This window comes from Aulonocara stuartgranti (genome assembly GCF_965226115.1).
Source record: "Aulonocara stuartgranti genome assembly, chromosome: 6".
NCBI classification, from domain to species: Eukaryota; Metazoa; Chordata; class Actinopteri; order Cichliformes; family Cichlidae; genus Aulonocara; species Aulonocara stuartgranti.
The window spans coordinates 42,233,777-42,260,120 of record NC_138944.1 but is presented as its reverse complement, the minus strand read 5'-3'; the positions used below and the strand labels follow the sequence as shown (position 1 = coordinate 42,260,120).

At 43.7% G+C, this 26,344-nt stretch overlaps 2 protein-coding genes across 2 annotated transcripts in view; one reads left to right on the top strand and one right to left on the bottom strand.

Annotated features, from left to right (window-relative positions):
• LOC309708778 (uncharacterized protein) overlaps positions 1–26,344 on the bottom strand; it is a gene marked incomplete at its 5' end in the record, with an annotated part of 172,405 nt that overhangs the window by 133,706 nt on the left and 12,355 nt on the right. The gene's annotated exons all lie outside the window — the stretch shown is intronic.
• slc43a1b (solute carrier family 43 member 1b) lies at positions 1,404–25,282 on the top strand. Its single transcript, XM_082536905.1, has 15 exons — positions 1,404–1,569; positions 3,443–3,601; positions 3,816–3,999; positions 4,196–4,251; positions 4,448–4,524; positions 11,279–11,371; positions 11,744–11,877; positions 12,879–13,021; positions 13,741–13,887; positions 14,404–14,439; positions 19,732–19,864; positions 20,091–20,220; positions 20,303–20,376; positions 22,387–22,510; positions 22,605–25,282. Exons 2-15 carry the CDS (start codon positions 3,448–3,450, stop codon positions 22,824–22,826), a joined length of 1,707 nt encoding a protein of 568 aa, XP_082393031.1. The 5' UTR covers positions 1,404–1,569; positions 3,443–3,447; the 3' UTR covers positions 22,827–25,282.

Sequence of the window (26,344 nt, the reverse complement as noted above, 5' to 3'; positions counted from 1 at the left end):
TCCTACTTTCTCCAAGTACTAGCTGAAAGGGGGTCATGTGATTGTTGGGGATTCTCTGTAATATTGTAGGGTTTATGTCTTACAATAATAAGTGTTGTTACTCACTGGTAGATCCAGTTTGGTGTCAGACATGGAAGCATTGTTCCAGGAAACAAATATTTATGTGAATGTTTCCTGGAGTACAGCATCTATTACATAATGTTACCATTAGATTTAGATTTAGATTTAGATAGAACTTTATTAATCCCTCGGGTGGGTTCCTCTGGGAAATTCGATTTCCAAAAAAGCACAGCACCGACAGAAGTTTCAGAGTTATACACACACACATATATATAAATACAGAGACAATATAAATAAAATATACGAAGGGGATAAATAGAATAAATAGGAATAAAAATAAAAATACAAGTGAATTGCACATTTCAAGTATTGAGTCTATTGCACTGTTGACTATTTACAAAAGTATTGCACAAAAGGTATTGCACAGTGAGGTGAAGAGGCACTACAGCTTAGTTGTTCCCCCCTCCTTTGTCCTCCTGTTTCCCCCCCCTCTCCCCTCCAGAGAGGAGTTAAACAGTCTGATGGCGTGTGGGACAAAGGAGTTTTTAAGTCTGTTAGTTCTTGTCTTTGGGAGAAGCAACCTGTCACTGAACAGACTCTTCTGGTTGTTAATGGCCGTGTGCAGAGGATGCCCAGCATTGTTCATAATGTCCATCAGTTTCTTTAATGTCCTTTTCTCTGCCACTGTCACCAGAGTGTCCAGCATTACAGTGTTTCATGAGAACCAGTGTCCAAAACAACCCCACGCACACACACACACACACACACACACACACACACACACACACACACACACAGAGCTACTTTTTGTACAATGCTTAGTCTTTTGCACTGTTGTGAGTCTGCATCGTTCTGTCGTAGCACCACAGTCTTGGAGGAACGTTGTCTCCTTTCACTGTGTACTGTACCTCTGCACATGGCTGCAATGACAATAAAGCCACCTGACTTGGAGCAGGAAACATGTGGGCACTGTACTGAATACATAAGATGAAGGTGTGATGAATGCAAACGCCTCACATCAATCTTGGTTGACGACTTCTGTGGTTCCCTCACAGGTGTCAGATTTCAACAGTGTTATAGTTCACCACAAGGTGGGTCCAGTGAGTAAGCTGCCAGTACGCCCTGTACTGAGATCAGAGTGAAACTGTCAAATCTGAAGCCCTGATCGTTTTTAATGAGTAAGAATTTCACTGAAAGTGTAAAAATGCATCAGCTGATAGACAGCAGACTTTATCTGCCTTCATTCAGATCAAACCACAAATCATGGCCGAGCTGACCGAGCAAGCCCAAAAGTGTGTGCTGTGTTAAGGTCAGGGAGGAGGGTGGGTGAGACTTGAGCTCCATTTATAGAGAGAGAAAGAGTCCATGTGAGCTCACACATGTGCCACCACATACTGCCAGCACAGTGGGACGAACATCGTGAGAGTTTGAACGTTCTCCTGTCGGGAAGAGGAGGAGCAGAGCAGAAGTGTGAAACAGATCAACTGCAGGTGGAGAGCAGCTTGTAAAGTAAGTCATTCTAAGGTGTGTTTTCACCTCACGCTGCCACGTGCAGTGGAGGTCGTGCTTGATGAATGTGGACCACGTCTTTGTTTGTAACTATTAATATTGTTCAGTCGTTCCCACGTGTCCTCTCTGTGTCCGCATTTTAAAACTGCTGACAGTAAAGAGATTTTTGTTGGCCAATCAGAAAGGTCTTTGAAACATGAAAGCAGGCTAACAGCATTAAAAGAAACATAGTGATCAGAAACATCACATCGAGTGGAGACCACAGTGGACACAGCACCAAGTTACTCATTCATTTCCAAAAGCATGGCAGTTATTTAATGCTGGGCTCGTCTTACTGACCACTCAAGGTCCTTTAAGTACCACGCTAACCAGTGTACAAGCTAGAGTACTTCACAGGCACACTGGGACCATGCAAACCCCACGCAGACAGGCTGCCAGGAATCGTCTTCATGTGAGGAAACAATTCAAACAACGCACCACCGTTCTGTCACGTCACATCTAGCTTATTTTTGCTCTTTTCCAGTCACGCAGTCTAATTCTTGCACATTAAAGTAGCTCTGCAGGTCATCATCTGTCTGAAAAATGCTGTTTTAGCCCTTCGTCTCTTTTAAGGACCCCTTTCTTCTGATTGGCTGCCCCTCAAAAACATAAGGTTTGAACAGCAGTGTGCTAATATGACCACATCAGGGATATGCCCACACTGTGACTTCATAAAGATCTGATCTCTTATTTGCAGATGTTGACACATGGACAGACCTACATCATTACTGGCACTGTTGTCAGGGTTAACGTTAGTCCCAGGGTCAGTCTCTATGAAGTTAAAGTCAGCGTAATGCCCTCTAACGTGATGACACCCGATAGCTCCTACTGTGGGTCATATGAGGTCAAACTCCTCCTCCTTCCTACCCCCTCAATAATTCCTTTTGTGACAGCTCTAAGGTGAAGCTCCACCTGCTTTTTTAAAATAATAACATAAATATAGTGACCCTCAAACAGGAAAGCATCCTCGCACGTCCTCACTACCACGTGGAACTGACCACCACCAACAGCTCGCACACTGCAGAACTCCCAGTTTGTTTAGTGCTTGATGTTTCAGGCCCACGTGCTCGTCATCACCTGTCACAGGTCACAGGACCATGACCAACAGCAGGAATAACCAATGAAAACAACATCTTATGAAGCACAAACAGCTGAGAAAGCTACAAGTAATACACATCGCCTTGACATGAGGAAAAAAGACAAAAGGAAATAAGAGTAATTAAATGCAGTCACTGGTGGTGGTCACGTGACCTATATTTAAGCTAGCGCTGTCCTGTGTTTCATTGGCTGATGAAGAGCACAAACTGCAGCTCTGCAGTGTGAAAGGAGTTTATTGTTTCCACACTGACGATGGTGCACAGGAGTCCAGATGGAGGCGGGACGACTTGTAACTAGTGACTGACTCATAATCAAGATTCCTCACGGTTTAAAAAGGTAACACGACAAGACTTCACCAAACAAAGGGCGATGTCGCGCCAAGTCGCGCTGGGTGTCTCACGTTCAGCTGTAATTCATGCAAAGCTACTCTTATAGCTTTGCATGAATCAAGTCCAACAAAGAGCATTGCAAGAACTCCACAAGTTTAGGTTCATGTATATGTAACAGATGTGTTCCTGCGTTGTGTCTGACACTGACAAAGAAACGTAAAACAAACAAAGACCTCCAAGTAAATAACTTGCCCACTTGTAATCTATTACATATAGACTCTGGGTTAATGACTTGTTTGGCCAGAGAAGTTGATTTAAGCAGTGATCTGAAAAAGTCCAGTGCTGTGTTTGGGGACACTGTGCAGGAGAGACAGGGAATCACACTCACGTCTTCCCTGTATCTCCAGCCGTCATGGCTCCCAGCTTGTCACAGGCATACAGGAGGAGGTGGTGGATGGCCATCACAGCCATCGTAGAGAACCTGCTGTTCTCTGCTGTGCTGCTGGGCTGGGCCTCGCTGCTCATCATGCTGAAGAAGGAAGGCTTCTATTCTCACCTTTGCCCTGGTAAGACCGCTGTAAAATGACGTCTGTTTCATTAAAAGAAACAATGCACTGCAGGAATCATCCACAAGCAGGCGCCTCTTTCACTTTAGCCTTGCAGTATTTAACCTTGCTAGAAATGAGGATATTGTGGCACGAGGTGCTTTCGGTAGCTGAAGCAGTTTCTCGGGGTCTTTATTTGGTCGTCCTGATTTGCTTCTTCTATGACCCGTCCCAGGAAACGAGACTGCGGACACGAATGCGACTTTCATGCAGGGCAACGATTGGAAGAGTTGTGTGGAACAAGAGGAGATACTGAATCTCGGCTTCACCATCGGATCCTTCCTCTTGAGCGCAGCCACATTACCCCTGGGGATCTTGATGGACAAATATGGGCCACGACCACTGAGACTCATTGGCAGGTATGACAGCTAAATGAACCAATCAAAGACACTTTAAACTTTAGTTCATGTTCTGAGTGAAAAGGTTTGAGGGCTGATTGCATCATCACGTGTGAGTTTAACTGTTGGGCTGAGCAGCTTGGCATGGATGCCTGATTTAGTGTCAAACAGAGTGAAATGTGAGGTACTCAGACATCTGTGTCTTTATGTATTTCAGTTCATGTTTCGCAGCCTCCTGCGCCATAATAGCTGCTGCTGCGTATGACCCTGAAGGTGAGGAAACACGTCAGCACACACAAAGGCAAACTCTAGCAGAGACATATTTGTAGTTTTAGTATGCCACCCTCCCTCCTCATTATGATATAACACTGCCACATGTTTACAACGTCCACCTCTGGTCAGGGAAAGTAGACAGGAAGTGACACTTGGTTTCATCACAGCTGAAGGTATTTCTCGTTTGGTCCATCAGTCCTGTCGGGCCTCATCTTCCTGGCTGTGTCCTTGAATGGTTTTGGAGGAATCTGCCTGACCTTCACTTCACTCACAGTACGATTTCCACTCACACACGCACACACACACACACAGACACACAGACACACTCACACACACTCACTCACACACACTCATACACACACACTCACTCACACACACTCATACACACACACTCACAGACACACAGATACACACACACTCATACACACACACACAGATACACACACAGACACACTCACACACGCACACACACACACACAGACACACAGACACACTCACTCATACACACACACTCACTCACACACACTCACTCACACACACTCATACACACACACACATACACACACACTCACTCACACACACTCACTCACACACACTCATACACACACACACAGATACACACACTCACTCACACACACTCACTCACACACACTCATACACACACACACACACACACTCATACACACTCACTCACACACACTCATACACACACACTCACTCACACACACTCACTCACACACACTCACTCACACACACTCATACACACACACACATACACACACACTCACTCACACACACTCACTCACACACACACTCATACACACACTCATACACACTCACTCACACACACTCATACACACACACTCATACACACACACTCATACACACTCATACACACACACTCATACACACACACTCACAGACACACAGATACACACACAGATACACACACACACTCACTCACACACACACTCATACACACACTCACTCACACACACTCACACACGCACACACACACACACTCATACACACTCACTCACACACACTCATACACACACACTCATACACACACACTCACAGACACACAGATACACACACAGATACACACACACTCATACACACACACACAGATACACACACAGACACACTCACACACACGCACTCATACACACAGACACACTCACACACACGCACTCATACACACACACACACACACACACTCATACACACAGACACACACACTCACACACACTCACACACACACAGACACACACACTCACACACACTCACACACACACACACTCACACACACTCATACACACAGACACACTCACACACACACAGACACACACACTCACACTGCCTTTTCTGGCATTTCAAACCTCTGGGGATGAGTAAGTTACCATCAGTGACAACCAAACACGACCTTTCGGGGGAACTAACTTGACGTTCAGTTTGTGTCACGTGCCTCTCAGTGTTGTTCACAGTGTTGTTCACAGTGTTGTGAGTGGACATACTGTACAAAGAGTGATGCAGTCGCTGTGCTGGTCTGTGTGGTAGAGAGAGAGATGAGTATGAACGCACAGCTGCTGATTTCACAGAACACAAACATAAGGCTTTGTGTTTATGTTGATGAAGTGCCTTGCATCTGCATTCTATCTTGCAACCACCAGATGGCGATAGCTGCGACTGCAGAAGTCTATGGTAAATGGCATATTCAGTTTTTTGCAGCCGGAATGGAGGCACCAGAAACATTTATCACGAGGGGTCAATCGAGTTAAAGTCAGTTATAACAAGTTCACTCAGCAGTGATGGGAAGCAGAGACTTGCACATGGAACAAAGTTCGCAGTATGATGCAATATATACACTGCTGGGCATCAGACTGCCCCATATCCCTACGTTTCCATCTGCCCCAGGTCCAAACTCCAACCACCTGTCCACACAGTCAGATGCAGAACATACTTAGAGTGTGTGTGTTTTCAAAAACTTGTTCTAAATTCAGCAGCAGTCCTTCAACCAATCACAAAGCTGGCTGGTCAACACACCCTCCCACGCCCCTGTCAGCCCCTCACTCCATTGGTCTCTCTCCTACAGACCTAAAATAACATGAGCCTGAGTGGGTGTGTGTAGGTGAGTGTATTGTTTGTTAAGGGTTCAGGTCAGGTGGGGCAACAAACCGATATCTTAGGGTTAAAAACAGTGTCTAAGTGAATGTTCCAAGTGTACCCATATGGAAAAGAAATCGTAAAAACATATATGATTTACTCATGAAAGTGGCCACTTTCATGAGTAAATCATATATGTTTTTAGTAAGTATACAAAACATACAAGTTTCATTATATAATTTTTTAAGGGATCTTATATGTGTTTTCACTCTTGTATGCTTTTCATACAAGTTTCATACAAGAGAGATAATAACTTTATAAGATTTATATATATCTTTTCCATATGGGTAATGCTGGCTGAAGTTATTGAGACACAATGGTGTGTGTGTGTGTGTGTGTGTGGGGGGGGGGGGGGGGGGGGGGGGGCTCTTACATAAGTACCTGATATATATAGTCAGTAACACTTGTTTAGCTTTGATAAAGCTGCCGTATAATAACTGGTTCCCAGCTCTTCCAGCATCCACATGTCAAAGTGTCCTGTCCACAAATCCAGTGATGATGTGAGCGAGTTAGAAACAGTCAGAAACAGTCAGAAACAGCACCAGAAGACATGAAGTAACGTGCTGGGTGGCTTGCAGTAAAACACTTTGAGTGCTCAGCCAGAATAGAAAAGGAATAAATCAGACATGAAACCAAGTGTGTGCTAGTTTATGTAAAACTGAATATTCAGCAGAAATTTAAGAAACCAGCCGGCCACGATCCAGAGTGGCTGCAGCATGTTACTGTGAAACAACAATGACTCTTTTTGCATTTTCATTTTATAGATAGATAGATATGTATACCATACCATACATATACTGTATATACATATGCATATGCATCAATATTAACATTCTTGTCTAGTTATCGGATTTATGTAGCTACGGGCTTGTGCTTCATGTTAATTTGCAATGAATTAACACAAAAAGACCCACTGGTGTCATTCTGTGGAACTGACCTGCAGCTGGTGTTGTGATATTTGTGGTTGGAACTTCATGCTTATGCTTTATAAGCTGTGTGTGCACAGAGGCAACACAGCGATGGAAAAGAGGGGAGGGCTGATAAGAATGGAGAGCCAAGGCAAACCTACAACATGGGAACATTACTCTGGGAAGGCATGACTTCAGCTGAACCTGAGGCTGTAGACAGACAAATAAAACCCAGTGATATTTACACTGGGGCAAATGAGTGCAATGTACAAACAAAGAAACTGACGGCCTGTTGCATGCTATAGCTGAATTCTCCGATATTATCGGTTTCATTTCATTTCATTTATGTAAACAAAGAGTGTTTCTCATGACACCTTCAGCGTGAACACTTGTGACACCATAGTTACAACCCCAATTCAAAAAAGAAGTTAAGACGCAACGTAAATAAAAACAGAACTCAATGGTTTGTAACTCTGACAAAGCCATGTTTTGTTTCCACAGTATAACATAAAAATGATTTTAAATATTTAAACTGAGACATTGTATCATTTGATTTTAAAAAAATGGCTTGTTTTGATTAATGGGAGCAACAAAAGGCCAAAAAGGTAAACGATACTAAAAAGAAACAGTTAGAGGAAAACACGGTGACTGTACTGCTCTCTCTATGTGTGAACAGCCAGCCAAACTCAAGAGCCAGGGAGGTGAGCGTACTTGCTCCTCGAACATAGTGTTGAACTGACATCATTGAACTGGAGTGAAACTAGAAACACATAAAACTAAACTCTTAATGATTGTCATACAATCAGCAGGTAAGTGTATTTAGCCACTAACATAGGAGACTTCAAGATAAGCATCCTGTAGATATACAATCTGATATTAATACAAAGAACAATAAGCAGGTAGTGGGCAAGTGTACACTTGTATCATTAGCTCAGAAGCTACGACCTATAACTACTGCACTTCAAGGAAGGTACAAAATAATGTCTCAAACACCCCATTACTAATTGTCTAATATACAAAGAACTGACTGAACTTACTTTTGCTTTCTGAAGGAGTATTTTGGATTCAACTCAAAAGATTTCAAAGGTGTAGCCATGCTTTCCCCACTGTTCCTGTCTATGCACATGTCAAAATAAAGGCTTTCCTGTCTATTCGGATGTCAAAATAAAAGCTTCACAAATTTCTGATGTATAACAATAGAAATACAATTTCCTCTTATTTGTCTCATTAGCATGTGAACATAGTCAAAACAGAACAGTGACTCGTCAGGTTAACTGACCACAGGTCAGTAACAGAAGTGAAAAATAGATAAATAACCCCGCATCTAGAAACTGTTCAGATATCTCAGAATAATGTCCGTCAGTGTGAAACTGTGAAGACTGTGTCATCGTAAACTGTACGTGATAGCAAAGGATTCTGAGAATGTGGAGAAACCTCCGAGCACAACCATCGAACCTGGAACTGATGGATGTGTGTGCGTTAAGAACAGGCACGATGGTGCCGTTGAATCAGGGACTGGGCTCAGAAACACCTCCAGTAGTGATGGTCTGTGAACACAAGTGCAGCTTCTGTTGTTCTTCGAATGAAGGTGTGTGAGAAATGAAGGTGTGTTATTCATATCTGTGATACAAATATGTAACACACACAGCAGCTGCTTATGACCACTGCTGCTACAACAGTGTAAGTGTAAAGATCAGAGCAGGACAGCGCTGATCCACAGGAAACGACACGAGCAGAGCCTTTGAGACAAAACAGAGACGCTTCTTCTTCATACTGTCATAGTCAATATACACCACGTTCCAAATTATTATGCAAATAGTGTTTAAGTGTTATAAAGATTAAATAAGTTGTTTTTCAATTAAACCCGTGGATGGGATTGTGTCTCAGGACTCTTTGTATCACTGAAATCAATCTCGGACACCTGTGATCAGTTGTTTGCAAGGTGAGCCCAATTAAAGGAAAAACTACTAAAGGAGGATGTTCCACATTATTAAGCAGGCCTCCATTTTCAAGCAATTTAGGAAGGAAAAATGATCTCTGCTGAAAAGCGTGAAATAGTTGACCGCCTTGGACACGTAATGAAAACCTCTTTCACGAAAATTTACGTGTGATCACCATAATGTTAAGAGATTTGTGGCTGAGTCAGAGCACACATGGGTTCGTGCAGATAAAGGCACAATGATGAAGGTTTCTGCCAGAGAGCAGCTGCTAAAAGGCCATTACAAAGCTGCAAACAGACATTTCAAGCTGCTGGTGCCTCTGGAGCCCTGCGAACGTCAAGCTGTAGGATCCTCCAGAGACCGGCAGCTGTGCATAAACCTTCTATTCGGCCACCCCTAACCAATGCTCACAAGCAGAAACGGCTGCAGTGGGCCCAGAACCACATGAAGACTAATTTTCAAACAGTCTTGGTCACTGATGAGTGCAGCGCCACCCTGGATGGTCCAGATGGATGCAGAGGTGGATGGCTGGCTGCGTCGTCAGCTAAAAGGTAGTGGAGTCGTTTTTGAGCTGGAATCACGGGGAGAGTTTCAGACTGACCACTTTCTTCCTGGTACAAAAAGAAGAACTGTGCTTTCTGCAACACAACCATCTTCATGCAAGACAATGCACCATCTCATGCTACGAGGCACACCTCTGCATCTTTGGCTGCTATCAGCATAAAAGGAGAGGAACCCATTCTTCCCTGACCTCAATCCTACTGAGAACCTTTGGAGCATCCTCAGGTAAAAGAATATGAGGGTGGGAGGCCGTTCACATCCAAACAGCAGCTCTGAGAGGCTATTCTGACATCCTGCAAAGACATTCAAGCAGAAGCTTTCCAAAAACAAGTTCCATGGATGCAAGAATTGTAAAACTGCTATCAAATAAGGGGTCCTGTGTTATTGTGTGACTTGACCTGTTAAGATGTTTTTGATTGAAATAACTTTTGATGTCAGTGAAATTGATCTACTAATGCTGCAAATTCAACAAATGACCATTTTCAATTCTCTACAACCTATAAAATCTTTTGAAACTCTGTGTGCGTAATCATTTGGAAGGCGCTGTAGTAACTTAACACAGGACGTGTTGATTAAAGTCTCTCCTGACATGCACTGTGCAGCTTGTTAAAATAAGATGATGTTAGTCAGTAGAAAAGCAAAAGGATGAGCCTTTGGTTGGATCCAAGCTCACCCCAGAGTGCAGAGTTATAGATAGAGTGAACTCTGAGTAAATGCAGTCATGACTAAAATTATGAACGGCTGTGTGGATTTGACACAACTGAAACCATATTACAGCCCAGTGCATGCTGTCACGGTGGCTCTGTCTTACAGAGCTGTACAGTTTACACCCAAACCACCAACTGAACATCTTCCTGTAGAGAAAAAATATTTTCACATTTCCACTTCATGTATCCCTCCACTCTCTGACTCTTACACTAATTTGTTGTTTAAGCAACACTTAATGAATGAATGTAACTACAGAGTTACAGTGTAGCCGCTTGGCTACATAAGTAACGTTTGAATAAATTAAGACAAATGATGTATTAAATGTAATCCTCCAAATATATGAAACTGATGCAAGTTTCAACTGAGTATTACAGCCTGTAGTGTAACTGAGCCACATTCATGAGGCGGCACTGTTCCACGTGTGTCTATACTTAGAGTGACACACACGTGTGCACACACACACTCGCACACCCAAACACACACACGTCTGGTTTGCTCTCCTCGTGGGGACCTGGATTTTGGTCCCCACCAGTATAGTAAGAACCCATAGACACACACACATACACACACGGCACGACTTTTTTCCCCTGTGTTTGTACAAAGCTTTTAAGAGCGCCACCTGCTGGTCACTTATTAAAATGTACAACTGTAGAGAAAAGGTTGAAAGCTCTGAAGCTTTTGTCCTTGGACAGAAACTCAGATTTGCTCCGTGTGACAGCACGATCGTTTCTCTCTCTCATCTAGCTGCCGAACATGTTTGGGAACATTCGATCAACCATCCTCTCCCTGATGATTGGCTCCTATGCTTCTTCAGCTGTCACCTTCCCCGGTGTCAAGGTACAGACACACACTCACACACCTCGTTGAAAGGTGGAAAACCTTTCTTGGCTGAAAGCTAAAAGATATTGCTTGTTAAACTGTAGCAGAAGGGTTGTAAACTGTAGGGAACATGAAAGAAAGCAAAGGGGGCAGAAGGACCAAAAAGCTGATGACAGAGAGTACAGTGGACAGGAAACAGGAAGAAGAATAAACAAGAGACAACACTGGGCGGAAATAAAAGGGAGGATACTGCCGTGAGATTTCACATTAACAGTAACTAAAGGTCAAGTTTGCAACATCATGCACACGTTTTACCTTTCCTTTATTCACCTCAACCCTGAAATCTCTTCCCTCATGCTTCTCTGTCCTACTCCTCCTCCTCCTCTCCAGGTGATTTATGACCTTGGCGTCTCTTTCCGGGTCATCATGTGGGTCTGGGCTGGAATGGCGTGCACTGTGATCCTAAACTGCTTCCTGAACTGGCCCACTGAATCTTTCCCTGCACCCGAAGACATCAGATACACGTCAGTTTTAACAGAATAGACGAATTAACACTGGAAACTGTGTCAGACGTTTAAAAGTAGAACACAAGTCTCATGATGAGACAGTTGTGATCAGTATGATTGCTCCTACAGAGCGTAGTGATCATATCTGAACTGTAAGATAAGATAAGACTTTATTGATCCCACAACGGGGAAGTTTTTGCGTCACCTCAGCTCAGGTACAGATATCAGAAGGAAATACAAAAATACAAATAAGTACAATCAATGAAAAAAGTAAGATAATACACTACATACAACGGTAGCATACACAGTATGTGACTATGGATATGGTTGGAAATATGGAAGACATCAACTATATAGCTTGACATAACTATTGTACCACTACTATTCCTATTTATAGACATGTACACCTTAAATATGCATATGTATACATATACATGCATATACACCTGCACATGTCCGTACACATGGAAGGTCCATTATGCATGAAGTGGTGAGCGTGGATGCTCCCTGGATTCCCACAGCGGTACCAGTTTGGGGTGATTCCATTCTCCCTGAGAGATTTCTCCAGGGACGACACAAAAACCTGAGTGCAGGATGCAGAACTGAGAGCGCTGAGAGTCGACTAAAGCTCACAATGGAAAGAGACATGAACAAAACACAGAGAACAGAAGAGTGACAACAACACCTGGGACAGCTGTGCACAGGCTGCTCAGAGGACAGAGTCATTGCAGTCGGTTAGGCTATAAATCACTGCCTTCAGACTAATATAGATATTGACGAGGGAATCGCTCCTCATGTTGTGACTTCATGTTACCCACTCATGTCAGCTGTCACGAGGCTTCATGATGAACCTTTCCCATGTGTTCTGAGTTTTACAGATTCAGTAACGTCAGCTGTGGTTTCGGGCACGTTTTATGAGTATCTCCAAAAGTCTTCAACTTAAAACATCTTTGAGATAGTGGGAATTGCACATTATGACTCTTCCCATTACATTCTGTGTGTTTTTTTCCTCTTAACAGTAAAAGGGTGAAGATAAGTGGGGTTGTGACAGAGGACAGCGTGACCGGGGACAGGAATATCACCCACATGACTGCAATGGAAGACACAATGGGATCCAGACAGACAGTACCTGAGCACACAGACCCCCACAGCACAGCCCAAGGTATTTGTTTTGTTATTTTGGCTTTAGTTTAAGTTGAGCTTGCTGCCAACACTCTCAGTGATTTTATTCTCAAAAAAATCAAGCTCCCATCGTCCGAGCGGTCATCTATGGCTCCCTTGCCTTTGATGAGGGTTAAGTGTTGCCCCGAGTCCAGAAAAACACCGTCAGGGTCTTGTTCACGAGGGGAGAGTCGACCAGTGGTTGACAGACCAGTGGTCCAGCATCTGCAGTGATGAAAGTGATGGGAAAATGGTAACTGGCCTGCATTAGTATAGTGCTTTACTCAGTCCCTGAGGACCCCAAAGCACTTTACCCTACATTCACACACTGGTGATGGCAAGCCACACCTGCCGGACACTGGCACCACCGGGCCCTCTGACCACCACCAGTAGGCCAACATGGGGTTAGTATCTTGCCCAATGATATTTGGCATACAGCCAGGGGGGAGCCTGGGATTGAACCACCGACCTTCTGATTAGTGGCTGACCTGCTCTGCCATCAGAGCTACAGCCACCCCTGGGCTTTCTAGTCTTTAAAGACTTGTGTGCACTGTAAACTACCATGAACAGCAAAATGAACTGTGTGAGAATCTGCGATGGACCTGAACTCTCAGTGAACTGAAAGAGTTTTGGCTGGAACCTGCACGGCTCTGAGGTCTGTATCTGCTGAACCAAAAGCTAAATGTACATTCATACATTTTCTCTCTTTGTCTCCTTCAGCGTCTGTGCCGCTCTGTCATTCTGTGTGTTCTCCCATATTCCTGTGGAGTGTTATCACCATGGCGATGACACAGCTGAGGCTCATCTTCTTCATGGGTGCTATGAATAAGATGATGGAGTTCCTAGTCACCCACGGCGACCCCAACCGTAAGAATAATGGTCCATTTTCTAAATCTAAATGCTCCATGGTTTATTTCATTGGCCCTGCGACAGACTGGCGACCTGTCCAGGGTGTACCCCGCCTCTCGCCCCATGACAGCTGGGATAGGCTCCAGTTTTGGTATTCCTTATGTGGTTTTTAAAAAAACTCTATCAAGTGTTTAGTGTTCTGCTGGGTGAAAGTTAAGGTTATGGCACAGAATTCACATCATTTTTATTCTCATCAAACCATTTAGTAAACCCTCTCACCACATGAATGCAGGCAATCTGGAAAAGACTGCTTTACCATAGTTTCACCGTAGCATAAAGGCAATCACTCAGATCTGCAATGAGCTTCCTTGTAAGGTGCACATTGGAGCCAAATCATCAAATCAAAGGGAACATGGTTTCAGCGTTTCTTTTATTTGTCACTTGTTTATAGGGCCAAAGTGAGTGTGCTGCTAATGAGAATAATTGCTGTTAACCCGTCTCTGGTAATCCCTGACCTGCTGCTGTCTCTTTCAGCCTCTGAGGAGCTACAGAAGGAGGTGGAAAAACAAGGTATAAACCAAAACACTCAGTTCTAATGGTGCACACACATGACTGCTGTCCACTGAGACTCGACCCAGGACCAAGACCTGTTTGGGTCCTGACTTAAGATTCAGATTGGTTTTACTCTGTGGAAGGAACATGTTAGACTTACAATTTCAAACGACTTCAAGAAAGCACCTTGAACAGTGAGTTACTCAGATTTCATGGGAACTTCGTGATTCATTTTCTAGAGATCAACCAAATGCAATTTTCTTGGCCAATTCAAAATTGCAGCTGTTTTGTAAAAGGCCAATACCTGCTTTGATCGGCTCTGAGCTCTTGTTCTTGTGCCATGACTAGATGCAAGTGTAACACACCCAAAGAAAGACTCTAGGTCTGACCAACCGTCTCAGTCGTGGGCAAAAAGATGACAGTCAATAAAATTCTAAAAGATACTTTATTGACAAAAAATATCAAGAGATAAAAGATAAAACAGTCCAGTGTCCCATTTATGAATCAAATAAAAACACACAGTCCCAAGGCCAGAGCCAGCTATGCCACACGGCCAGTTACACTCCATGTGTTGCCTGTAACAGGGTTAGAAGTTGTCCTTGGAGACCCACCACCCTGCAAGCATATAGCCAGTGGTCACTCCAGCCTCTGCAACTCTGCTACCTTTAGGCTGTGGCATATAATAGGCCCTGGCCTGCACAGAGAGACAAAACTACACTTTCACTATAGAATTCATAGGACAAAACCCATCCATCCCAAACATATCTGATTTCATCACAGTACATACCTGCACAGAGAGACAAAACGACACAACAGTGTTTGTAGTGTGGGCTATAAGTAGACCAGTGTATCAGTGCAATCAAGTACACCTGCCTCTAATTAGTCCAACCCCATTCCAGCCATTGGCTCACCAAAAATGTGACACACACACAAAACCACTCCCAACCCAGTGCAACTTCACACAATAATATGGAGCTGAATTAACACAGGTACATTAGTCTACCATGTTACACAAGAGTTTAAGTACGGATCCTGGGGAGGGAAAAGGGGCAGCGGCCTGGGTGGAGGTACACTGAGTCACTATAATGAGAAGAGACAGGCAGTCAGTGGCAGTCCAGTGAATCACAGCCAGAGATTAAGCTATGATGGTTATGGTTTACGTGTTGCAGGGGTAGGCGTCAGGCAAGGAGGGTGTCTAGGGGGTCTGGGTGAGGAGTGGTCAAGACAGAGTCCAGAATATACTTGGAGCAACGGCCCTGGCAGGGGGCAGGTAGGTGAAAGGCCACGATGGAGGGAGTGCAACCTGATAGCAGAAAACCAGCGTCCAGACAGAGATGCGTATTTTTCCTGCTTGTGAAGTGTGACGTGGTACTATGACAGAGAGAAAACACTGTGGGTAGAAATGCAAAAGATAAGGTGGCCACGACTAAAGCGAGTTAGCTGAAGATCTGGCAAAGGTCTGTTGTGAGTGCTGGTCTTAAATGCTGGTGACTTGATTGCATTGAGCTGTGAAGGCTGATTGGAGTCTCCGCCTGAAGGTGCAGCCCAGCAGAGTGGAAAAACCCCGCACTCACCTGGACCATGACAGTTGGTTTCAGCCAGTTTGTCTTTCTTGGCTTCTTTAAAATGGCCATGTTCAAACTTTTTGTGGTAGTCCACCTGCAGTTTACTTTGGTGAGCTGTGTCTTCCCTCCCAGTGTTAGCATGTGGCATTATTGCATGTCCACGATGTAACTACTTCTGATGTTTCCTCTACATTTCACCTTCACTAGTTACTTTGCCTTGTTTGGTGTCATTCTTTTCAGCACAACCTCACGTGTCTGAATTTACAGTCATGTTTTCATTTTGACAGACTGTATTAACACAACTGATCGAAAATCAGACAAACAACAAAATCCGAGTAGAAAGTTATATTTGTTACTGTAACAACCACAAACATGTTTATTGAATCATATTTCATAACTTTAAATGCAAATATAAATTGTCAGTTTTAAAATCATACGCACAAGTTTTGCAAACAACAAAGTGATTTGCAGCCATTTACCTTTTTTAACCATGTCAAACTGTTTACAGAACAATCAGCTGTTCTTCAATAAGATGCCACAAATTGTTTGTGTCACTCCAAATATTTCTGTCCACTATAAAGGAAACATCACAGCCTGATACCTGCAGGTCTGACAGCAGCAGGTGTGTCACTCCTGTTTCTACCTGGAGACAGCAGTCGCCTCATTGTTCTGACACACAACACAACACTATCCACAACACTACACACTAACTACACAAGACAACACATTAACTACACACTGCAAACATCTCTCACATCTCAAAACTCTCTCTCTCTCTCTCTCTCGCCGTCACTCCTAAATCTTCCTAAACAACCAAATGTCATGTTGCCATATCAACATGGTGCATTTTTGCACCAACATGAACGGGCTGATTTTGGTTTGATTTTTCTTTTTTGCTCATTAGCAGAGAGGTCTCGCTGCGCTGTCCTCAGACAGTAAACACACGTATATATTGTTTATCATGACTCTGGTTTTACGTGGCCTATCAGCACAATTTAAAAACTGGCACCTTGTTGCTTTGTCATCTTGAAGTGGTCATGTGATCGGCTTACCACGACTACTTTATTCTTCCTCAGTCAAACAGCAGCACTCATGCCATTGTTTTGCCCCCTGAGCTCCAGGTGTTGTGCCAAAAAGTGATCGTCGGGCAGAAAGTGATCGCTGTCCGCGGGAGCGCAGCTGCTTAAAGCTGCAGCGCCCAGATTACTTACAGCTACTTCTGTGCAGCTGATATAAGATGCTGTAAACTACAGACAGCTTCAACCGTCTGTTTGCTGTAAAATAGTAACGCGACCGCGCCGCAGTTTCTTGTTAGTAACGGTAACGGCGTTGTAACGATAGGAATAGTAATTAGATTACTCGTTACTGAAAACAGTAACGCTGTTATTCCCATCACTGGTAATCGGACATGTGGGAAGCTGACATGCCGGTTACCTGTCTATGTCGAGAGCACTGAAAAATTCCAGCTCCAGGCCCTGTCCAGTCAATGAAAGAGTCTGCAACATTTAAAGATATTACAGGATGACATCCTAGGTGACAGGTTTGACCAGCCCACAACCCCCCCACCCTCACCCTCACCTTCACTACAGAGTCCTCTCCCCACTCTCCTGCCTCCCTCGCTTCCCCCCCTTCCTGACACCATGACACCCCCCTCCTCCAATCCCTCTCTCAGCAGCAAGACATCTCCCCCCCTCCCCTCCTCCCAAACATCTCCCAGTGTCACAGTGGATCAGGTCAGGAGACAACTGAGGAAGCTTCGCCCCAGAAAGGCAGCAGGCCCAGACAAGGTGTGTCCTAGGATGCTAAAGGCGTGTGCTGCTGAACTTGGGGAGCCGCTACAACGAGTCTTCAACCTCAGTCTGCGACTGGGGAGAGTGCCCGCCCTCTGGAAGACATCCTGCATCGTCCCGGTCCCCAAAAAGAACCGGCCCAATGAGCTGAATGACTTCCGACCGGTGGCACTGACGTCACATCTTATGAAGACTCTAGAGCGGCTCTTCCTCAACCTCCTCCGACCACAGGTACAACATGCCCAGGACCCACTACAGTTTGCATACAAGGCGGGTGTCGGAGTGGAGGATGCCATCCTGTACCTCCTACACAGAGCCCACTCACACCTGGATGGGGGAAAAGGCACGGTCAGGATCCTGTTTCTTGACTTTTCCAGTGCCTTTAATACCATCCGGCCCTGTATGCTTCAGGAAAAACTGAACAGGATGGAGGTGGACCCCTGCCTGGTGGCTTGGATCTCCGACTACCTCACCGACAGACCACAGTACGTCAGGCTGAAGGACATCACGTCTGACACTGTGGTCAGCAGCACAGGAGCACCACAGGGAACTGTGCTGTCCCCTCTTCTCTTCACCCTGTACACCTCTGACTTCTGCTACAACTCTGAATTATGCCACATTCAGAAGTTTGCAGATGACACGGCCATCATGGGGTGTATCTGGGATGATCAGGAAGAGGAGTACAGAAGTCTGGTGAGGAACTTTGTCGCATGGAGTCACACAAACCACCTGCAACTCAACACCTCAAAGACTAAGGAACTGGTTGTGGACTTCGGGAGGTCCAGAGAAGGTCCACTGCCGGTTCAGATAGAGGGGGAGGAGGTGGAGGTGGTCAACAAGTACAAGTACCTCGGGCTGTGGGTGGACAATAAACTGGACTGGTCATGCAACACAGAGCACCTGTATAAAAAAGCCCAAAGCCGACTGTACTTCCTCAGGAGGCTGAGGTCTTTTAACATCTGCAGGAAGCTCCTGAGGATGTTTTACCAGTCGGTGGTTGCTGGAGTACTTTTCTATGCTGTGGTGTGCTGGGGGAGCAGCACAGCAAAGAAGGACTCATCCAGGCTGGAGAAACTGATCAGGAGGGCTAGCTCTGTGGTCGGCATGAAGCTGGACACTCTGGTGACAGTGGCAGAGAAAAGGACATTAAAGAAACTGATGGACATTATGGACAATGCTGGGCATCCTCTGCACACGGCCATAAACAATCAGAAGAGTCTGTTCAGTGACAGGTTGCTTCTCCCCAAGACAAGAACTAACAGACTTAAAAACTCCTTTGTCCCACACGCCATCAGACTGTTTAACTCCTCTCTGGAGGGGAGAGGGAGGGGAGACAGGGGGACAAAGGAGGGGGGAACAACTAAGCTGTAGTGCCTCTGCACCTCACTGTACAATACCTTGTGCAATACTTTTTGTAAATAGTCAACAGTGCAATAGACTCAATACTTGAAATGTGCAATTCACTTGTATTTTTATTTTTTATTCCTATTTATTCTATTTATCCCCTTTGTATATTTTATTTATATTTGTCTCTGTATTTATATATGTGTGTGTGTGTGTGTGTGTGTATATATATATATATATATATATATATATATATATATATATATATATAACAATTCTGTAACTGTAACTTCGGTCGTTGCTGTGCTTTTTTTGGAAGTCGAATTTCCCAGAGGAACCCACCCGAGGGATTAATAAAGTTCTATCTTATCTTATCTTATCTTATCTTATTGGCCCACAACGTTTGTTAGACGGGAATAAAAGCTGTAGTACTGGTGGTAAAGAAAAGTAATACAGCTCAGAGATATGGCTTGTGCCAAAGATTTAATGTTAACGTATTGTTGATGGATTTCATTGTATAGGTTCAAGTTGTGTCTGGCCATGGGGCAAATGATATTACCCATGTAAATCACTTTTTATTGACTCCCCCTCTCTATAAATGTCCTCTCCAGTTGGATTCTACTCATCTGTCTTCGGTACGATGCAGCTGCTGTGTCTACTGACCTGTCCGTTGATTGGCTACATCATGGACTGGAGGATGAAGGACTGTGAAGAGGAAAGTCCAAACACACAAACAGACAATTGGTATGAAAAGTGTTCAGGATAAGATACTACAGACAGACCCAAAGGCTGGTGTTTAGTACATAGGATGGGTTTAATGTTAACTTTGAACTTGGATTGCGATATAAAAGAGGAGAAGCCTGGTGGTGTCACTAACATCACAGTGTACCTCTGCATCTTGATTTCACCACATTCAAACTTTTTGTGTAGCCATGAGCCTCTTTTGACACTTGAACTTTGTCCTTCTCAGCCAACTGAATGCCTCAAAGAGGAACAGGAAGATCCAGAAACTCACTAATGCCATGAGAGCTTTCATCTTCACCAACCTCCTGTTGGTCACCTTTGGCATCACATCCCTGATAGACAATTTGCCCTTACAGGTTAGCAAAATCCTGAGCTTCAGAAGTCCTCACTGACACATCCGAGTATCACTGTTAACATCTGACTTTGCTTCTCTGATAGATGGTGTCATTCATTCTGCATACCATAGTAAGAGGATTTGTTCACTCCTGCTGTGGAGGTCTCTATGCTGCTGTGTGGGTAACAACAGGGCTTTTACAAAGCTACAGTATTTATATATTAACATATGTAATGTGAGAGATTTTGCTTACAGTTAGAAACCCTGTAAGGAAGGCATGGGCAAGGAAATCAGAGTTTAAAATATTGATTTTCAGCCCTAACATGGGGTCCTGTGCCCTCGTATAGACGGTACAACTGTACGTGGAAAATGACCACACAGGCAGCTGAACTTTGTTTTATATTGTTAAACTGCATCGCCGAGTGCTGTGACAAGTATTTGGATTCTTTACTTAACTAAAAGACAAATGTTTTTCCATCGAAACATACTTAAAATGCCAAAACCTTCCAGGGTTTATGGCTGAGATAGGCTGTAGCCATCCCCCAACCCTGAAACTCTAAAGCAGTTTTTTCAACAGAACATTGTTTTCCTCTCTTATGATTAACCAAACAAGCAACATCACTGAGCTTCACGTTCCCGTTAACACAGACAGACATCAGACCACTGTGGAAAAGCAAATTAGTCAGCTGGAACATCCTTAAGTTGAAGCTTAGAGAAGAAAGAGACCCCAAATTTTAAAAGCAGTTTAAAAAAATGGATAAATACAGGGAGTGCAGAATTATTAGGCAAATGAGTATTTTGTCCACATCATCCTCTTCATGCATGTTGTCTTACTCCAAGCTGTATAGGCTTGAAAGCCTACTACCAATTAAGCATATTAGGTGATGTGCATCTCTGTAATGAGAAGGGGTGTGGTCTAATGACATCAACACCCTATATCAGGTGTGCATAATTATTAGGCAACGTCCTTTCCTTTGGCAAAATGGGTCAAAAGAAGGACTTGACAGGCTCAGAAAAGTCAAAAATAGTGAGATATCTTGCAGAGGGATGCAGCAGTCTCAAAACTGCAAAGCTTCTGAAGCGTGATCATCGAACAATCAAGCGTTTCATTCAAAATAGTCAACAGGGTCGCAAGAAGCGTGTGGAAAAACCAAGGCGCAAAATAACTGCCCATGAACTGAGAAAAGTCAAGCGTGCAGCTGCCAAGATGCCACTTGCCACCAGTTTGGCCATATTTCAGAGCTGCAACATCACTGGAGTGCCCAAAAGCACAAGGTGTGCAATACTCAGAGACATGGCCAAGGGAAGAAAGGCTGAAAGACGACCACCACTGAACAAGACACACAAGCTGAAACGTCAAGACTGGGCCAAGAAATATCTCAAGACTGGTTTTTCTAAGGTTTTATGGACTGATGAAATGAGAGTGAGTCTTGATGGGCCAGATGGATGGGCCCGTGGCTGGATTGGTAAAGGGCAGAGAGCTCCAGTCCCACTCAGACACCAGCAAGGTGGAGGTGAGATTTACAAGGAGGGAAAACAGTACACCTCTCTGAACAGTGTCTGGGAGGCTGTGGTTGCTGCTGCACGCAATGTTGATAGTGAACAGATCAAAACACTGACAGAATCCATGGATGGCAGGCTTTTGAGTGTCCTTGCAAAGAAAGGTGGCTATATTGGTCGCTGATTTGTTTTTGTTTTGTTTTTGAATGTCTGAAATGTATATTTGTGAATGTGGAGATGTTATATTGGTGTCACTGGTAAAAATAAATAATTGAAATGGGTATATATTTGTTTTTTGTTAAGTTGCCTAATAATTATGCACAGTAATAGTCACCTGCACACACAGATATCCCCCTAAAATAGCTAAAACTAAAAACAAACTAAAAACTACTTCCAAAAACCTTCAGCTTTGATATTAATGAGTTTTTTGGGTTCGTTGAGAACATGGTTGTTGTTCAATAATAACATTATTCCTCAGAAATACAACTTGCCTAATAATTCTGCACTCCCTGTACATGACTGTATGATTGTGAAAAGGGCCAGAGTCAGCCAGAGTTCATGAGCTCTGTCTGTAATACATTAATACATGAGAGTCCCTTGGGTTGGGTTCGGTGTACTTTAGCAGTAATTTAAGAATGAATGAATACAAATGAACGAGAAAAAGAAGCTCGTCTACCTCTCTTTCTAGATATCCAGCCAACCACTTCGGGACACTGACAGGTATGCAGTCAATGATCAGTGCTGCGTTTGCCCTGCTTCAACAACCACTGTTCATATTGATGGTGGGACCCCTCAGTGGAAATCCTTACTGGGTAGGACACGTGCACACCGAGAGGAGTTTTTCAACAACGGGTTTTAGAAGAGCTTTGGTTTGAAACATGTACCGACGCTGTCTCCTTACCACAGATCAATCTGGGCCTTCTCATCTTCTCCCTTGCTGGCTTCCTGTTGCCAGGCTACCTGTTCTATCACCGGAGAAACCTGATCAGGGCAAAGGCAGAACACGATAGGACAGCTGTCAGCCAATCGAAGACTGAAAATGTTGCTCTAACCCAGTCATTCGGTGGAACTGCTAAGACCCTAGCCAATGGGGATGCAGCTAATGAACTCATGCCAAATGGTGTTTAAGATGAAATGAATAACTTAGTAAGTAGTTTGCTCATTTTTGAGGATATAAATCAAACTTGATTATGAAAAGGACAACACACACAAACCAAAGAAAACATATATTTCAAAAAATAACATCCTGCATTACTCCGTGAGTGAGAATAAGAGTTGGCTGTGACGAACGGCTTGTTCAGAAGAGCTTCAATCCCCATATGACCCTGGAAATATGTGGGAAACATCCTGTATCCTTTCATCCTGTTCACCACATGCAGCAGTTTTATGAGAACATTTCCAGCTGTAGTTTAAACTGTGACGGTGGTCTGTGGGCTTGTGCTTACAAAGCAATGCAAGTGTAGAAATTCAAGCAAGCGTGCAGATATGAAATGCTTATTACACAAGTTATGAGCTTGTTTGGTTTGTTTAAATATTCTAGTTATTTAAAGTGGGTTTAAAGTCACTTGTTTCCTGGTAACTGAGGACAATTATGGACAATATTGTTACGATCTTGAGAAAATAATTTATGTTAATGGTAATATGGAAAAAGAACTGTTGATAGTTCACAAACGTTATTTTCAGAATTATAAACTTCTGCTGCTGCCACTGTGTAACGTGGTTTGACACAGTAAACTGTTACAGAGCTCTTGACCAATCACATTAGGGCGCCTGTTCCTCTGAGGTCCCGCCCTCCAACCTTGTGGTCGGGTTGATTTGAGTGAGCAGAATTTAGTTTCAACAACAGTTCCTTGCGTGAGCTTGAATTCACTGCAGCACTCGCATGCATGATGGCGTCTTTGTGTGTGTGGCTGCTGACTCTCTGCACACAGACTGCTGAACTTACGCACAAGAAATGTCATTGCATCATTGCAGTGAGCACCTGTGCCCATGAAAGATGACCTTGTAAACACAGGTGGGTGGTGCTTTCATGCTCACAGCCAAACGTGTGTGCTTGTGATGACCATATTAGGGACCTGCCCTCTCTGTGACATCATACAGGTTGGAGAGTAGAAAAAACTGTAGAAGAAAAGTGTTTAGAGCATCCTGCAGTCGAAGCTTTTGGCTTACAGAGATTACTTGTGCATTTGCTGAGCTCATTATTTGAAACATTAGCCAGGTTTAGCATGAGCATGCACATTTCATTGTCCCCTTAGGCTAGGAGGTTTGGAGGAAGTCAGTACCACTGCAAAGAACAGGGTCTAGTTAAATTCCAGAGAAATTAATTTTGAAGACATAAATGTCTGTGCTCTGGGCTTTAGTTATATTTAAAATACAGACATTTGAGGTTATGGCTTGAAGCACTGAAGGCTAGTCATGGCCGAAGTACTTCTGTGCTAACATTACATGCTGGAAACAATTATGACATGTGACAAAATGTCACATGTCAGATGACTAATCTGTTGAATCTTTTCGATTGTTTGACTGTAACATCTGAGTTACACAAAGCCAACCCTCGCCCTGTGCCTAAGAGCAGGCCAGAGCTGACCTGGTGAGTGCTCAGCCCTTAGGGACTTGGCAGTTCCTTTGTTCCATCAGCTTGGAGAACTTCCTTCAGTTCTTCTGTGGATTTGTTAGTGTCTTATTTTTATGAAGTGAGAGTAACAGAATTCATGAAAATAACTTTCACGCTGTTAGAAGATCATCTTCAGCATAATTAAGTCATTTTTTATAGACGAGTTTTTGCTCAAAGTGGAGAAATCGTTCTCTTAGCTGATGTTTCCTAAATGAATCGAGGATTGACCAGTCGGCACTTCCTTATGTTGAAGTAGCTACTGCTGGCTCTAACATGAAAGCAGCAGGATTAAATAATGTGTATGAATCACTGACAATCATCCCACACTGGGTATAAAAGCAATAGCTTGTCTCTGACTGCCAGATGGCAGCTTGTAACTAGGATGGCTTCATCTTACCTTTTAAACGTGAGTGAAGTTTATGTTCTTTACTTTGAGCACACACAGGTGTGGAAACGTGTGAAACATAAATATTTTGTTTCAGTATGGTCACTTCATCAAATCCTAGGACCAAGGACCAAGTGTAACTGTAGTGTCGGTTTGGTTAACCGATGCAGGTACGGGGATTTGCTTTCCCCTTGTTTCCTCATCGTTATTCATATTTCCTAATCCTTAAATGCGGACAGGTTGCGAACACATTGCCATTAGTGAATGAGTCTTTGTCAATGAGCACAACTCAAAGGACACGACTGGCTGCCAGTTTGTTGTGTATTTCTGTAGAACATGAAGGCTGTTGAGTGCATATGTAATAACTGAATGTGAACTTCTACCCATGTAAACAGCTGCAGATGTGTGATCTTCAACTATTTACCACAGTTAACTCTTCTATTATCAGAAACTGTTGTTGTAATACTCAGCATGTCACAAAAACTTATCCTGAGAATAATTTTCAACCCAGTTGGTATTATGATTTCCTGCTGCAAAGACAAAGGTTGTGGGGAGAAATAAACTGTTAGCTGTTGTACCCTGTTACATTGCATACATGTGATTTATTGCTGACATTTTAAAAGACACAAACACACTAGTATTTAAAACCTTGGGAATTAGGACTGTACTGTGCTTTTCCGGTCAGACTGGCTTTCTCATTGGTGGTGGTTTGTTTTTGCTGTACTTTATCCCAGTTTGAGGGTATTTATAACAGATTACTCTGTTCAGGCCAGTGTTTCTTAGGAGAAAAATCCCCACTACCAGCAGAACACCCAGCCAGTTGTAGAGCAGGTTCGATCCTTGGCTTCCCCAGTCTGCATGCCCAAGTATTCTTGGTGCTCTCCGATGCATCCATCGCAGTGTGTATAAATGTTGGTTAGATTGCACTTATGTATAGAAGGAAGTGCTTGTATGAGTGGGTGTGATTGGGTGAATGAGGCATGTTGTATAGAGCGCTTTGAGTACTCCGGGAGAGTAGAAAAGCGCTATATAATGATCAGTCCATTTACCATTACCAAATAAACAGGAATCAAAAGAAACAATACTCAACATGTGCATCTGGCATAACTGAGGAGATGTGCAGGACTAAAGATGTGGAGGTTAAGTTCAGTGCATTTATTTACAGTGAATGTTAAAAATGTTAATAAATGCCGTAATGCAAAGTGAATGGGCAGTAGTCAGAGGATTCCTCGGCACCAGCTCAGGAAAAGAGTCTCTTCCCACAGGAAAATCTTTTCTCACTCTCAGTAACTGACATCAGGAGGACATCCAGGAATCCTGAGCAGACGAGAACAAAGAGGTGCATCAAGTAAGATGAGCCATCAAAACTGATTGTTTCCTGCTTGACGATTCAGTGTCAAATGAAGGTCTTAAACAGCAGCCAGGCCTATCACAGGATTGTCAACAGGTAAGTTAATTAACACAGGCATGCTGGACTGAAGGGGGGGAAACAGGAGGACCAGACCCCACAACAGAAGGTGTGAATAATGCAAACATACACTCCCACAGACAGAGGAGAGGAGCGACAGATAGAAAGAGTGAGCCAGCACAGGAGGACTGAAGGACCATGACACCAATCCACAACTGCTCTTCTGGGCCATATCACTC

Excerpts from the sequence above, each read along its gene's own strand:
- slc43a1b (XM_082536905.1), top strand. The coding sequence starts at position 3,448 with ATGGCTCCCAGCTTGTCACAGGCATACAGGAGGAGGTGGTGGATGGCC. Across the intron at positions 4,000-4,195 it reads CCACTGAGACTCATTGGCAG|TTCATGTTTCGCAGCCTCCT; the intron begins GTATGACAGCTA and ends TATGTATTTCAG. Across the intron at positions 22,511-22,604 it reads TCAGTGGAAATCCTTACTGG|ATCAATCTGGGCCTTCTCAT; the intron begins GTAGGACACGTG and ends TCCTTACCACAG.